General features: G+C 37.7%; 1 protein-coding gene across 1 annotated transcript in view; it reads right to left on the bottom strand.

The window, feature by feature from the left end:
• DNAH5 (dynein axonemal heavy chain 5) overlaps positions 1-17,024 on the bottom strand; it is a 314,391-nt gene that overhangs the window by 213,249 nt on the left and 84,118 nt on the right. The window contains exons 19-22 of the mRNA XM_036745231.1: positions 10,910-11,069; positions 9,988-10,233; positions 8,850-9,040; positions 8,672-8,762 (exon numbers count right to left, since the gene is read on the bottom strand). Coding sequence (XP_036601126.1) covers positions 8,672-8,762; positions 8,850-9,040; positions 9,988-10,233; positions 10,910-11,069 — 688 coding nt within the window. The remainder of the gene's footprint in view (positions 1-8,671; positions 8,763-8,849; positions 9,041-9,987; positions 10,234-10,909; positions 11,070-17,024) is intronic.

Genomic DNA, 17,024 nt, shown 5'->3' with positions numbered 1-17,024 from the left:
GGTTGAGGGAGAGGAAGTAGAAGAAATTTATTCCAAACATAAGAGAGAGCATTAGAAAAGGAGAGAGCAAAATGAAACAGCCATACAGAGAGCAGGCCACATTGGCTACAAAGCAGACTATAGGAAGAGGTCTCAGGAATTTAAACTTTATTCAGTAAGCAAAGGGATTTTTGCTTTAAAGAGAATAAGTGGCCAGTAGCATAGAGCAGGGGCAGCTAGGCGGTGCAGTGATAAAGTACCATTCTAGATAGAATCAGGAAGACTCATTATCATGAGTTTGGATTTGACCTCAGACACTTAGTAGCTATGTGGCCCTAGGTAAGTTACTTAACCCTGTTTGCCTCAGTTCTTAATCTGTAATATGAGTTGGAGAAGGAAATGGCAAACTACTCTAGTGTCTTTGCCAAGAAAACCCCAAATGGGACCACAAAGAGCTGGTTTTGACTGAAACAATCGAACAACAAAAACAAGCATAGAACAGAGGTGTCAAATATAGGGCCCTCCTCAAGTGCCTCGAGAACCAGATTAAGATGTTACTATAGGGAAATATTTAATAAATAAATATATAATAAAATATACATGATATTAATATGCAGTTTTCAAGCAAATATGTGGCTGCAGAGATCCTTATGTACACTCATTTATATTTTAGTTTTTTATAATATTTTTCCTCAATTACATGTTAAAACAGTTTTTTTAACTTTTGCAAATTCTATCCCTCCCTTCCTCCCTTCCCCCTCCGTTAGACATTAAGCAATCAGTTATAGATTATACATGTGCAATCATGTAAAACATTTCCATATTAGTCATTTTGTACAAGAAGAGTCGAATAAAATAAAAAGAATGAAAGAAAGAGAAAAATAGCATGTTTCAGTCTGTATTCAAACAATATCAGTTCTTCCTCTGGAGATGGGTAGTATGCTTCATCATTAGTCCTTTGGGACTGCCTTGGGTCATTGTATTGCTGATAATAGCTAAGTCATTCCCAGTTCCTCATTGTAGAATATTACTGTTACTGTGTACAGCATTCTCCTGGTTCTGTTCACTTAACTGTATTTGAATTTGACACCAGTGGTGTACATCACCAAAAAAAAAGTGTTCTATACTTAGCAAAAAAGAGATGAGGCCCTGAACTAGAGGAACTGCAAATGGAGAGGACAGGAACTGTTCTCAGAACTGCAATGAGGAGACAAGATTAAAAACAAAGGACTTCCTGCTTCCAAGAACCTTATTCTTTCTAGTGAATACACCATCACAGGGCTTGGAATCATGGGAAGCTTCACAAACAAGCTGGAGCCTGAGCTAAAGGCAGTTCCTTTAGCATTCTTCTCTCACAAACAGGACCGTCCAATTAGGAACTCCAAGTACAAAGTTCTCTGGAGGCCCACATTCAGTCAAAATCATAGCTCACAAGCCCCTACAGATGTGGTTCCCTATTTTGTTTTTTTGCTGGCCTTTGTTGTTGTTTTGCTGCTTAGCCAGATGATACACATAGGTGAAAGTAAAGACATTCAAAGAATTAGCATAGGAAGAAAAATTAAAATAGAACATTCCTGCCATAAATGTAGGGCACACTCTCTCACAAATGTATGAAAGAGAAATGAAGGTAAATATTTAAACATGAAAAACCAACAAGTATATGGCGGAGGCGATCACGCATATGAGGATCCTACACAGATAGATACCTACATAGAGAAGCAACTCAAGCCTCTGACAGTGAATCTTGTGGTAATGTGAAGTAGAAATGACAGGTTTGGATCCATGATCAAAGGAGTGGAATGAGAGATGAGAAAGCATCAAAGATGAATCGAGAAGAGTCAAAGATAATGCAAAGGAGGCTCTTCACGCAGCCCTACCAGATGTAATTAACATTGACAGATGATACTATTCTGTCCATCCCATGAGACTCTAAACACCATCAAATTAGTGCTGTGTGACTCTATTCTGACCTCTGCACAACCAATCACCAGGTACTATCTGACTTAGTTAGATATGTGGTATGAACTCTTCACCATGCCCCATCTATGCTATTGGTAATGCAATGGGAAAATCTTTCCCATCCAGTAATAGGCCCATGGCAACCTAAGTCACATGAGTTTGAGTCACATGAAGCCTGTGGTGGGAGGAGTTTGCTGAAGGAAGGGGTGGAGCAGGAAGGGTGGTGCAGAGCTGAGAGGAAGTAAAACAGAGCAATCAGAGCTGGGTGGGGGTGGGGGGAGAGAGAGAGAGAAATAGATAGATAGAGAGAGAGAGAGAGAGAGAGAGAGAGAGAGAAGCAGCAGCTAGTGTGAGTGGAGAGCCAGGGAGTCATTTTACTTGCAGGTGTTCATTTGCTGGAAGGCCCTAACAGAGAGAAGGTCTGGGGATGGCAGTGTCCCCAGCATTGATAATGGATATAGATTTCTTTGTTGCTATGGTGGATTTGGCTTTCTGGTGTTTGAACAAATGTTTTGATTCTGTCTTCCATGTAAAGAGTCTGTTATATCTTGTAGTTCAGAACTACCCTGGCATATTCATAGCTGCTGTAGGTGCTGTGAATATCTCACTGGCACTACACTATGATTGAAGAAAAATTACATAATAGAAACCAAAGCTGTAAAGAAAGCCATCTGAAAACCCAGCTCTACAATCAACAAACTCCCCTTATCTTAAATCACTTCCTCTCACACTACATCCTCTTTTTCATAGTAACCTGGTTTATCATGAAGAGATCTCTTCTCTAATCACCTACCCATTGTCTCCATCTGGTGACACTCCACTCATGTACATATGCATGTATACACATACGTACACAAACAAACAAACAAACACACACACACACACACATACCCCAGGACAGGAGGAGCAGTTCGCCGACTCCTTCCTTCCCACTACCATTTATAAATCTTCCTTCTACCACCACCATTCTCTAACCTCCCCTCCTTTGAGTTTTATTGCATCAGCATATCTCACCTTTTCCAGATCTTTGCTCCTGTAATCTGTAACCAAGCTCCAGGTCATCCTCTCTCCTTTCTCAAGGATTTTCCTTTTCACCTCAACCCCCATTTCATCAATCTCTTCAGCTGCCATGTCATGCAATTTTACTCCATATATGGGTGTTTGTGTATTAGCAGAGAAGATAAGATTACATATTAATTGCCCTATCCCAAAACTACCTCCATATTCTTGAACTCTAGAATTCTCCTGTCATCAAAATTATTCTCTCTCTCTCTCTACCTCATTCCAAAACCTATACCTCTCTACAATATACAGTCTTCTCTATGTTTCCTTGCCCTCCCAGCCCATCACCTTGTTACCTGGCACTCACCTCACTTCATTATCTTGCATCTATAGTTACCAAATTCAACTATGTCTCATCTTCCACCTTGAATTCCTTTTACTCCTTGTTCTACCACCATTCCCATTTTGCTAATCCTCAGTCCTGGATGACCTCAGCCATCTTTCCTTTCTCCCCCTACTCCTGTGCTGTTGAATGCCCCTGGAGGATATCATGCAATTAGGCTACCTATTTCTGATATAAAGTCAAGTCAATTTGTCTCTGAGTCTTCACTGCTGCACTATAATCGTTCTCTTTTTCCCTGGCTGGTTTTCTACTGATTGACCCATAGAGGCTGTTCAAAAACTTTTCTTCCTTTCTCAGTCTTTCTCTGTGACCCCCATTCACAAATGACCTAAAGTACATTTTCACTGAAAAAAATCAAGGTCATCCACAATGAGTTGTCCCATTTCCCCTAAGCTATACCTAACAACTGTATAAAATCAAGTCCTCTCTTCCTTAGTTCTAGTAACTGAGGAAGAGATGATCTTTCTATTCAATTCTAACCCTTCTGCTCAGGTCCTTCATCCTGTTCCTTACACATGCCCTCTATCAGAATGTTCTGTTGATCATTCTTTCCCTGGCATCTCCAATTTCTCCATATGAGCATGTCCAAGAATATCTCACCCTTTAAAAGAAAAAACTTGTCTTGACCTTGTAATACTCTCATGTAATCATCCTCTTCACTGCCAAGCTCCTCACCTCCCACTCATTTCTCAGCCTTTTTGTAAGCTATCTTCCAACCCCGACACCTTCCTGAGACTTATCAGTCCTCATCCTCCTTGCCATCCCTACAGTTTCTGACACTATCAACCACTACCACCTCCTGTGTTCAGTTTATTCATTTTTCAGTCATGTCTGACCCTTCATGACCTCACTTGGGGTTTTCTTAGTAAAGATACTGGAGTGGTTTGACATTTGTATTTCAAGCTCATTTTACAAATGAGGAAACTGAGACAAACAGGGATAAGCAACTTTCCCCAGGTCACTTAGCTAGTAAGTAAGCTAGTAAGATGAGTCTTCCTGACTCCAGACCCACCACTCTATCCACTGTGCCACCTATATGCCCCACCACCTCTTGTATATTCTCTCTTCTCTTGGCTTTCAAGACAACGCTCTTTCCTGGCTCTCTTCCTACATATTTTGCCTGTTTTTCTACTGTTGCTCAGTCCTTAGTGTTACATTATCTACCTCCTTTCCACTGAGTGTGGGTAACCTATAAGGCTCTGTCTTGGGCCTCTTCTCTATATATTCTCTCAGTGATTTTATCAGATCCTATCAGTTGAATTGTTACCTCTATACTCTGACTCCTCAATATATGTCTAAGAATATACGTGTGTGTATGTGCGCGTAAAATTTATCTCCTGAACTCATCACTAACTGTCAACTGCTTACCAGACGTATGAATATCCCAACGGCAATTTAAACTCAATATGTTAAGAATAGAATTACTCATTCCCCATCCTCAAATAAATTCCTCCAAATTTCCCTATTCATGTTGAGGATAACAGTCACCCAGATTTAAATAGCTGAGTCATTCCTTAACTCTTAGCTCTCCTTTATTTACATATCTAATCACTAGCCAACTCCTTCGGGTTCTCCCTCCATAATATCTCTCCCATTTGTTGCCTGCTCTCTCCTCACATGATCACCACAAAATCATTAACCTCTTTCAGGGCTTTATAACATCTCCCCTGGGAGGTTGCAATAGCCTTCTGATTGACTTCCCTTTTTCCAGTGGCCTCTCTAATCCATCCTCTATATGACTGTCAAATTGACGTATGTAAAGCACAGATCTAACCATGAAACTTTTCTGCTAAAAGCAATGTCAGTGGCTCCCAGTCACTTCTAGGCTAAAACACACATTTCTCAGCCCTCCACTGGAGGCTATGCACAACCTAGATCCACTCTACCTTTCCAGCATTATCTCATATTACTCTACTTGTGTTTTTCTGCATTACAGCTAGGCTGGACTACTAGCTATCCCACAAATTTCACATTCTATCCCCCACCTCACCACTCATAATTTTTTTCCCTATGTCTGAAATACAGTTTTCTTTCTGCCCACTTTTGATACTAATTGGGAGAAAATGAGGTTCTCCATTCTGATTTGGAGTGAATGTGGGTCTCCAGAGTACCTTGTACCTGAAGCACCCTATTCTGAAGGCCCGGTGTTTGAGAGGGGAGTGCGGCTATAGGGGCTACATTCTTTTCAAGTTCCAGCTCCTTTTCCTTCCCTAGTTCCAAATCCCCAGTTGCCAATGACCCCTCCCTCCTCAATTACCATCTTTAACTATCCATACACACGTTTTATCTACAAGTAAAATGGAAGCTCTGGGAGCGAAGAGGTTTTGGTTTTTTGTTTTTTTTGTCTCTGTATCACCTAGCACAGTATCTGGCATGCACTTAATAAATGCTTGTTGAGTGGAATTGAAATGGATTGAATTGAAGGACTCCAAAGTTACAAGCCTGAGTGCTAGGAATTAATATTAACAGGGAGAATTTAGTCCAATAGCAGCTTTATGGTGAAAGTTTTAGATTGGTTTCATTTTAAGCTTTAGAGGACTAAATGAAAATTCAAAATAGAGCCTAGATCTTTGGCATAAGTTGGGGGGTAGAGATGGTCTGCATAGCTACACTAATAAACCTGAGTTCTATTTCCAGAGCTGCCACTAATTAGCTAGCTGTGTGACCTTGGGCAAGTCAACCTGTCTGGATTATAGATTACTAATTACCAGACAATAAAACTGGAAAATACAGTGTGATATTTAGAATCTTTAAAATATATGGACCTTGACATTTAGTCAAATTTAAAACTGGTTAAGGAGTTCAATCCTCTGATTTTAATTTCAAACAGAGCTTAAAATAAGAGTCATAGGAACATAGGATCTGCAGCCAGCAGAACCTTAGAAATCACAGAATCACCAATATTTCAAAATTAAAAGGAACTTTAGAAACTCCACAATCCAACCTATACCTGCAAAGTATCCTCCGCTATAGGTGACTAGTGCTATACCAATCTTAACTTGAAGTCATCCAATTAGGCAAGAGTGACTATCTCCCAAGGCAGTATATTCCACTTTTAGATAACTCTAATTGCTAGGAAGCTTTTCGTTACCTCAAGGGTGAATTTGACTTTTTACAATTTCCAGCTCTTCCTCCTAGATCTGCCCTCTGAGGACAAACGAAATAAGCCTAATTCCTCTAGGATGTGGCTGCTCCTCAAATACTTGGAAGACACTTATCATATCCTTCTAAGTCTTTTCTCCTGCAGGGTAGCAATTTTAAATGCTTCTCCTTCAGGTGTCATGATCTTGAGGTCTTTAACTATTCTAGTTGCCTTCTTCTACTTACTCTCCAGGTCACCAATGTCCTTCCTAAATTGAGGATCCCAGAACTAATCATGGTACTGCTGATTTAGTGTGAACAAGAGGAAGGAAAGGAGAAAGGAATATGCATTTATATAGCATCTACCATGTTCCAGGTACATCCTGCAAGGTAGGTGCTATTATAATCCCCATTTAACAATTGAGGAAACTGAGGCAGGCAGAAATTAAGTAATTTGGCCAAGATCGCACAGCAAGTAAATGTCTGAGGTCAGATTTGAACTCAGGTCTTCATGACTACCTGTCTATCACTCTGTCCGCTGCCCCACCTAGCTTCCTGGAAAGGACAAGACAGAACACACTAGTATTATGACCTCTTATGATGCTACCTAACACGATAATAGCCTTCCTAGTTGCCATATCACTCTGTTGACTCATATGGAGTTTTTAATATGATTAATTCCAGAGATTATTTCGAAACTGCTATCTAGATATTACTTCCACTTTTTGTACTTGAGAGATTGAATTTTTTTGTACCCAAGTATAAGATTTTGAGTTTGTCCTCATTAAATTTTATCTTAGTATACTTGGCCCAATGTACTAATCAATTTTGAGTCATCTACAGATTTGCTAAGCATGCTTTTATCTGCACCATTGGAAAAAATGCATATAGCACAGAATCGAATACAGGTCCTAAGGCTGTTCAATTAGAAATACAACAAACATTTATTACACATCTACTATAAGCCAGATAGGCAACTAGATGACTCAGTGAATGAGTGTCAAGCCTGGACTCAGAAAGACTTATTTTCCTGAGTTCAAATCTGTCCTCAATCTCTTACTAGCTGTGTGACCCTGGGAAAGTCACTCAACCCTGTTTGCCTCAGTTTGTATGCAGGTCAAGAAGCAATGGTTAGAACCAAATATGGAACTGATTAGTTCAAGACTGGAAAAGGAGTACAACAAGGCTATATATTGTCACCTTATTTTTTTGAACTTATATGTTGAGTACATCATGCAAAATGCCGGGTTGGACAAATCAAAAGCTAATGTTAAGATTGCCAGGAGGAATATCAGCAATCTCAGATATGCAGATGATACCGTTATGGTGTCAGGAAGTGAAGAAGAATTAAGAAGCCTTTTGATAAGGATGAAAGAAGAGACTGTAAAAGCTGGCTTGAAGCTTAACATTAAAAAAAAAAAACTAAGATCATGGTATCTGGTCCATTATTTCCTGGCTAATTGAGGAAGAAGAAATGGAAGCTGTGTCAGATTTTATGTTCTTGGGCTCAAAGATCACTGCAGACAGTACCTGTGGCCATGAAATTAAAAGATACTTGCTCCTTGGAAAGAAAAGTATGGCAAATTTGGACAGCATAATAAAAAGCATAAACATCACCTTGCCAACAAAGGTTGACATAGTCAAAGCTATGGTTTTTCTAGTAGTATTGTATGGATGTGAGAATTGGACTATAAGGAAAGCTGAGCACCTAAGTACTGATGCTTTTGAATTGTGTTTCTAGTGATGATATTTGAGAGTACTTTGGACAGCAAGAAGATCAAATTAGTCAATACTTAAAAACTTAATTCAGACTACTCACTGGAAGAAGAAATACTGGAGTTGAAGCTTAAATAATTTGACCACATAATGAAAAGACAGGACATATTGGAAAGACTTTGATGGTGGGAGAGATTGAAGGCAAAAGGAGAAGAGGATGGCAGAGGATGAGATGGATTATGTCATGGAAACAAAGAACATGAGTTTGGACAGACATTGGGAGATACTAGAGGATAAAAGGGACTGGCATGCTATGGTCCATGAAGAGTTGCATAGGACTGAATGACAGTAGAAATAACAGTCTTGATCAGGGTTTGTTTTCATTGCTATTATAATTGAAAATGATGCTTCAAACAACTAGTAATAAAACAAATGATCTTTGGAACAGCCTACTAAAATTTTGGAATTTAAAGGGCAGTACTGATCTTGCCTCTTGTTTCTTATTTCCAAAAGAAACCGAAACCTACTTACCTTGAGTTCCAGTCTCACCCATGTCATCATCTGAATCACTTTCTTTGTTGTTGTTCCTCAGGGTGACAATTTTTCTTTCAAGCAGCTTTTTCTACAAGAAAAAAACAAAGCATCATTTTCATCCCTCCCAAATAACTGATTTTGAAAGCCCTAATGATTGCTTCAGTCCCAAACTCACTGTGGACAATCGCTCTTTACTCCACTGTCCAACTCCCTTCATGACGCTGATGATACACTCCACTGCTCTGTTAAGAGTCTGCTGTATATCATCCAGAACTGGAGCCATTGAGATGTTCGGGATTGATAAGATGATGTTTGCCCTAAAAATGGGGAAGCTGATCTGCTTTGGCTTAGATGAGTGTTCATTGTCTGTGTTAACATAAAACATGGTAAAGACTTAACTTTACAAATATATGCTTAATCTCATTTTTTCACTGAAATAACTAAAGAAAAGGAGCAAAAATATTAATCTAACTCATGGTGACTTGATGATTAAGCTGAATCTCATGTTACTTTTTAAAGAATCCTCTCAGACTTCAGTTCTCATTATGCCTCTTTCTTTTGTACTTTATCATCTCCTAATTTGCCCTTTACAAAATTAAAATTACCATTTACATCCTTTTTTTGCACTATTAGAAAATAAGATGCTCGAGGTTTAGACCACGTTTAATTCATCTTTGTTTCCATCTGCAAGTAAAGATTATTTTGTAGGTAGTAGGTAATTAAGTTTTTTAAAGTGAATTCTAAATATTATGACGTAAGTATATTCCTCTTAAAGGAACCCCACTCTCTGAAAATCAGCCGTATTTTGAAATCATTGTGTAAATTATCATTTTATTGGTACTTAACAGAGACCACTATCATAAGGAAAGGATCCTAAAATATTAATTAAGTAGTAAACCTTTTATTCCCTAAGAGTCAATAAATAAATAAACTGTTAAGCACGTGAATAAATATCAAGATAAAATTTGAAGAAACTCACTAAAAGTTTAGAATAGAAAAAACCCCAATATTTATATTATTTACCAGCGTTGGTTTTTAAAAGACTCAATAATATCCACATGGGGATATTTCCCATACAGCTCTCTCTCCAAAGAAGTGTACCAACCAGTACTATAAAGAGAAGGATCTGCCCATTTGACCTTTTCCTAGACTTTCATACTACCCACCATTAGCAAACAAATCATAAAATATAATGGGTCAGATTGCTGAATATGTCCCATGAGGAACCTGACATGGTGCCATCAGCATAAGACAGCTTGGTCACTGACTTAAATAGCAAGTTAGCCAATAAGGAAACTGTGTGAGATTATTACCTCTGAAGTTAATTGTGTTGGAAGAATAAGTCCGTTTACGAATGGACTCTAAGGCATTCCGAGTAACCTTCAGAAGAGCATCAATGTTTTGGTGGTTGAAATGAGAAAGTAGTTCACAAGCTTCTTCCTCTAAAATCTCATTCTCTTTCTTCTTTCTCCTAGCTATTGCAGGAGGGAGCCCAACTCCAGTCTGACTGGCATTAAGAGAAGATGCCAGACTTTCTAATTTTCCCTGCTCTTCACCTGCTGCAACAAAAACATGGAAAATAAATAACAAAATATAGACCTAACTTTTTAAAGAGGAAGAGAGGAAGAAAAGTGACAAAATAGAGTTGAATTACTGAAAAAGCTATAGGTAGTGAAAGATAGAAGATACATGGGGTAAGGGAAAAGTAGATAAAATATTGAACTTGGAATGAGTGAAACCTAAATTAATTTCTTCCTGAATAATCAGAAGCTTGCTCTATTTTTGAGACCAAATAGCACACTATTATTTATATGCTCTGAGAAATTTTGTTATACAATTACAAAGCATTTTAAATATAATAGTTCATGTAGTTGGCATAAAAAATTTGTATAAACTTAAACTTCCAAACTATAGTCATTAAAGATTAAAAACTTTGTTATCAAATTGATTAGTACTATATTTTCATTTCTATAAATGTTTTTTGAGAATGAATATCTTTATAAATCAGAAAGAGTTCTTCAAAAAGACTGAGAAAAACTTCTGACATCAGACATATAAATACCTAATTAATTATTGTAGGTGTAATTATTAATTATTATATTGTAAATTATATTATTATACAATAGAATATATTCTATATTATTAATTATTATAGGTATTCATTAATACCTATTAAAGCTTCAATAAATTAGTGTGACTAACCTAGAAAAGTATTAACATTAACAATTCTTTTACCTGTGTTTTCACTTCCTGAATCAACTTGTTTGCCATTTGAGAATTTTTCTCCTGTAGACCACACTTCCCAATCCAGCAATATATTTATTAGTTCATTGGCTGCTTCCTCCACTAGTGAACTCTTTAAATTTAATATCTGAGCACCATTAGCACAGAGATCCTATAAGAATAAGCAAAACTGTTATATATTGTTGTTAGCTCCGTTTCAAGTACATGTCGATGGGACCCAGCTCAATGGACTCTAACTCTATGGTTGCCAGTTACCTCCTTTTTTATTCCATGCTCATAGGTCAATATTGACTATAAAACCAAAGCTAAGTTGCAAGAGAATCTAAAGAGAAAATGAGGAGCAATATGAACCTACCACCACTCCTGGACAAACTCGCTAAAAGTCTAGGTTTCTCATGTATTTTCAGGGAGCAACAAAATCTTTTGATGCAAAAAAAATACATTACAGGAATCATCCTCTCCAATCCGATCTAGCTGATGCCTCTCTCAATTCCCTCTGACTCTCTTCAAAACCAAATTCAAATCTCAAGGCCTTCCTTAAATCATGATGTCTACACTGATCTCCCCATTTCTCCCAACTTCTACTGTACAAAATGCCTAATTTAAAGCTTACAATGTTCACATGCAACTTCTTACATAGAAAATTTTCTGATTTTAATAAAATCAAAATTGTCATAAAATGTAAAGGCCACATATTTGTTTTTCGGGAGGAGGGGGGCTTTTTTCAGGGTGCAGTTGTTTGAGTCACCGAATCCAATGTCTTTTTTGATCCTCATCCTCTTTTCTAATGTAATTGATTAACTAGAGAGCTTATCAATGTCACCACCAGCTTCTTGAATCTTCCTCGTCCTTTCTCTTCCCTAATCCGTCAACAATCAAGTAACTGATTCACTCTCCTGTTTCTCATTTATATCTGAATGTTCTCACCTACATCTCAAACTCAGTATCACAGAGTTTTAGGGGACCTCCAAGGCCCTCTACTCCATAGTGTACAGGAATAAGAATCTTTCCAACATACATACCTAAGTGTCTTTGGTCTTTGTCTGAAAACTGATCCATTCCATATTTAGATAGATCTATTTGCTATGAAATTTTTCCTGGCACTAAGCCCAAATTTGATTCTTTGCAACTTCCACACAATGCTTCTAATTCTGCTCTCTGGAGCTAAAGCAAATAAATCTAATTCCTCTTCCATGTGACACACCCTCAAATCTTCGAAAATAAATGTTATGTTATACCTGACTCTTCTTTATCCCAGGCTATAAAAGTTCGCTTCCTGACTCTTACATGACATGATCTTGGGGCCTTTCCCCATTCCCTTTCACTTTGTCTCCAGTTTATCAAAATGGCTTTGTTAGAATGTGATGAGCAGAACTGTACATGATACTGAAGATGGAGGGTGACCAGGACAGAGTATTAACAGTACTATCACCAGTCTAGAGGTAGGTAGGTGGCACTACTAGTGTATAGAGCATTAAGCCTCAAGTCAGGAAAACTGGAGTTCACATTTGGATTCAGACACATAGTAGAGTCTCCCAGAACAAGAGATAACAACAAATAGAAAAATATCAAGACCTCTTTCAGTTCCATTTCTGACATACCTTGGCTACGTGATTCTGGGCAATCACTTCACTTCTCAGTGCCCTGGCAACTCTAAGGTTATAAATTAGAAACCAACTGCTGAACTGCATAGATCTGGAGAGTTTCTCACACAAGTGGCATCACAGATCAGGCAGAAATAAAATGTTAATAGTAACCAGTCAATCAATAAACACGTATTAAGCACTTACCATGTGCCAGGCACTGTGTTAAGCTCTTGGGATATAAAAAAAGGCAAAACAGAACCCCTGCTGCCAAGGAGCTTACAATCTAATGGAAATACCTAAATTAATTCATTATTCATAGTACTAGGATAAATGTGCATGTTCAAATGGACTTAGATAGGAGATAGGAGTTTATGAACAATGACATTGGAGCTGTTTTACATATACAACCTCATAATTAAAGGAGAATAAAATTTCCTAAGCAATATAATCTCAGTATATAGCCTTCTAGACAAGAAGAGACATTTCTTGGGCAGCACCTGCCTTGAAAGTTTGTCTTGAGACTAATACCAATTTCAAGAGTTGAGGGAACTGGCTTCTAAAGGTGGGGAAGAACAGGGGAGAGAGAAAAGATTCCTGAGTGGTGTGTCTCTTAGAGAAAGAAGATATTTGCCACTATGGGCCCAGCATCTAGAGAGCAACAAAGCACTAAAGAGACTAGTGAAGGAGCAGAAGGCCTGTAATTTATTCACCACTATTTTTGTGAGTGACTCAAAAAGTGTAAGTCCGATAGGAAGGAGATTTCCTATATGGCAGCTCCAAAGTGTGTTTGGCTTTCAGAGGGACTTTGAACCACAGGTGATACTATGAGACTGACATGGACTGGGTAGCACCCTATTGGAGGGATAGGAATTCACAGAATATCAGAATGCTATCTGGCAATCACAGATTCAGGCCCTTTCTCAGAGGAGCTTATGAGTCCTCTGAGTGGGAATGAGAATAAGCACTTATTAATTGCTCACTCAAGCACTATGCTAAGTGTTCTGTAAGTATTATTTCACTTGATCCTCACAACAATGTTGGGAGGTAAGTGCTATAATAATAATAATAATATATAATTATAATATTATATTATCCCTATTTTATTGTTGAGGAAACTGAGGTAGACAAATTAAGTGACTTGTCCAAGGTCTTGATTTCAACCATAACTTTAACTTGCACTTGTTAACAAATGTATGTGTATATAGATATCAATATTGATATCAATATATATACATGTACATGTATGCATATCTATACATGTGCATATATTTACATATATGTACATGTATGTGTATATACATGTGCATATATGTGTGTGTGCGCGCATGTGTGTGTGTGTTGATATATAGCTAGTACATGTCTGAGGTCAGATTTGGACTCAGGTCTTCCTGAACCCAGCCCAGTGCTTTATCCACTGGGACATCTAGCTGCTTTTATAGATTTATGTGCTTTTATGTCTTGACTTGTGAATATAACTCTTATCTTATAAGTCCTAAGTCCTTTGCATGCTTAGTGTATTTTTGTAATTGTTTCTGGGCTACTATAACTTCTAAATTTTCAGTCCTTTAAATGCTGAAAAAGGCCTGATTATCTCTCTCTCTCTCTCTCTCTCTCTCTCTCTCTCTCTCTCTCTCTCTCTCTGTCTCTCTCTCTGTGGTAGTATATATATATATATATATATATATATATATATATATATATATATTTGTATATACTTCTGTTAACAAGTGATTTTATAGGAGCTGGGTACCCAGGCCTCTTGAGATAAAAGTAACATGTTTCTTAACAATGAAGCTGGATATGGAACTGTAACTGAAATTAGAGGATTTAACAGGAAACATAGATCTTGAAATAATCAGTTTGAAAGTTATGGTTGAAATCATGAGGATGAATACTGTCTCTAAAGGGAAGAATGTTCAGAAAGATCAGACTTCAGGACTAACGTTTAGGAAACACTAACAGAGGATGGAAAAATAAAGAGAAGTCAAACATGGAAACAGAGAAAGCATAACCTCTCCTATGTTACTATTACATCCCCCACTTAGACAAGCACATTGTGATGTGTATGCAAAAATATGAATAATAATTTTTCAATGAAAGAATAAATTATATATATTATACAAAGAAAAATGTGGTTTTCCAAGCTTTTCTTTTTCTATCTGTCCCTTCCTTCCTTTCTTCTTTTTTCTGTCTTGACTACTTATTTATTTACTTATTTGCCTGCTTTTTCGAGACTGTCTCTCTCTGTACTGGACACAATGATCCCTATGAGGGCATATTTAGCCCAGACTAAAAGTGCAACAGACACCTATGGGCTTTATCCCAATACTCATCAGTGCAGAAGATTTACCTGTTCTACTTTTCCAACCTGGACCATTTCACCCTTCTTAGGCAGCCTCGTGGTCCTCTGTTCCCATGGTCTCATGATATTTGTGCCAGACTTGTAAACTCCAAATAGGCTCATTGCAACTCAAAACTCCAAATTACAAATGATCCACCATCCTCAGCCTCCCCAGGAGCAAATAGTATAGGAGTGTACCACGACATCCAGCTGGTTTTCCAGTTAGAAAACAGGCTTGCCTTTTCCCCCAAACTAAAAGGTTTCCAGTATTAGTGTGAATTTCCTTTAAATCTTCCTAACTTACGTGATCATATATCCTTCCTGAAAGATTTGATTTTCAATTTTAAACAACAATTAAATAGGTCACATCTATAAAAATTTTGATTAAAATACTTTAAGAAGCATAACTTTAGTTGACAAATGGAAATACCTAAATTGATTCATTTTAAACAAAATTAGATCTTTTAAAAAGTCAGCATGGGGAGAGAGAGAGGAGGCAGGGAGACAGAGAGCAGCTAGTATGGGTAAGAGAAAGGCATTTTGCTTAGGGGAGCCAGTTTGTGGGGATGCCTGAAGGAGGGAAGGCTTGGGCATGGTGGTGTTCCCTGCAGTGATAATGTGTATAGACTTCTTGGTTACTATGATGGATTTGGCTTTCTGGCACACGAATAAATATCTTGGTTCCTTCTTCAATGAAGAGGGCCTGTTATGTCTTGTGATTCAAACCTGAGAATACACTGGCATATTCGTAGCAGCTGCTATGGGTATCGCATTGGTAATATAAATGCTTTGCAAACATTAAATCACTATGGCAATATTTTTTTAAAAAGTGAGCATGGGAAGGGGGGAAGGGAACGAAACAAACATTTATTAAGCACTTACTGTCTGTCAGACACCATGTTCAATGCTTTAGAATTTTTATCTCATTTGATGGCATGGAAGATAAGGACAGGAAGATTAGGGGTTAAAGCCCCATTTCTGACATATACTGGCCATGTGACACAGGGCAAGTCACTTAATTTCTCAGTGTCCTGGCAACTCTAATAACTAAGTTTATAAATTAGAGAATTGTTGAACTGAATGGATATGGAGTGTTTCTCACACAGTGAAATCACAGATCAAATGGAAATAAAATTTAATAGCAAATAAAAATGTATAAATTAATTCATTATTCATAAAATGGTGGCTTTGCGGGGAGAGAATACTGTTAAATTCCTTATCTTTAGGGATCTATAATTTTACCAGTGTGAGAGTCTTCCCTCCAATGATGCAGATTACAATCCTCCTACAATTTAGTTAATGGTCTTTGGAAGTTTCTGGGTCTGAAAAATCCACCACCCAATGGCCACCTGGAAGAGGAGCCTTTCTGCTCTAAGCTGGCCTGCTCTTCCTTGAAGAACAGACCTACCATGATCCAAGGCCAAACCCAGACTTAGAGCTTTCCTGCTGGTAAAATTCAATGAGGCCTGCATCATGCTGATGCTTTTGAGGAACCAGTGTCATCAAACATTGCAATTATTCACATTAGTATACATTATAACTTTGCTCCTTTGGGCATCATGACTAATTTTTAAAAAATGAATTATCAAAGAGATAGCAGTAATTCAATCATTAACTACAGTCTCTTAATGCCTTCTTTTTTCTCTATTAATAAACACAGTTTCGTGAGAAAAGAATAGCAACTCAATTTAACTGTAACTCAATTTATCAACATATATTTATTAACTCCATACTATGTACCAAACATTATCCTGTCAAATGGGATGAGCAATAGGAATAGAGGTTGGTTTATTAGTATGGGAAACTCCCAGGTAAGGAAACTTCATCTACTAGTGTGGACTGGCACCTTCTCTGCAAATAATAAAAACAACAAACAACATTTATAGAGAGCTTACTATGCGCCAGGCACTGTCATAAGAGCTTTACAAATATTATTTCATGTGATCTTCACAACCTTGGGAAGTAGGTACTATAATGATCCCCATTTTACAAATGAGGAAACTGAGGCAAACAGAGGTCAAGTGACTTGTCCAGGTTTGTTTTCATGTCCAGGGTTACACAGATAGGATCTGAAGTTGAATTTGAACTTGGGCTATCCTGACCTAGCTGGCAGTGCCAATTTTTAGTCTTACAGTTGCCTAAAGCAGTGATATCAAACACAAATAGAAACAGGGGCCAC

This window comes from Trichosurus vulpecula, chromosome 1 (assembly GCF_011100635.1).
Source record: "Trichosurus vulpecula isolate mTriVul1 chromosome 1, mTriVul1.pri, whole genome shotgun sequence".
NCBI lineage: Eukaryota > Metazoa > Chordata > Mammalia > Diprotodontia > Phalangeridae > Trichosurus > Trichosurus vulpecula.
Note: the sequence above shows the minus strand (reverse complement) of the source record. Positions and strands in the feature narration are given on the sequence as shown.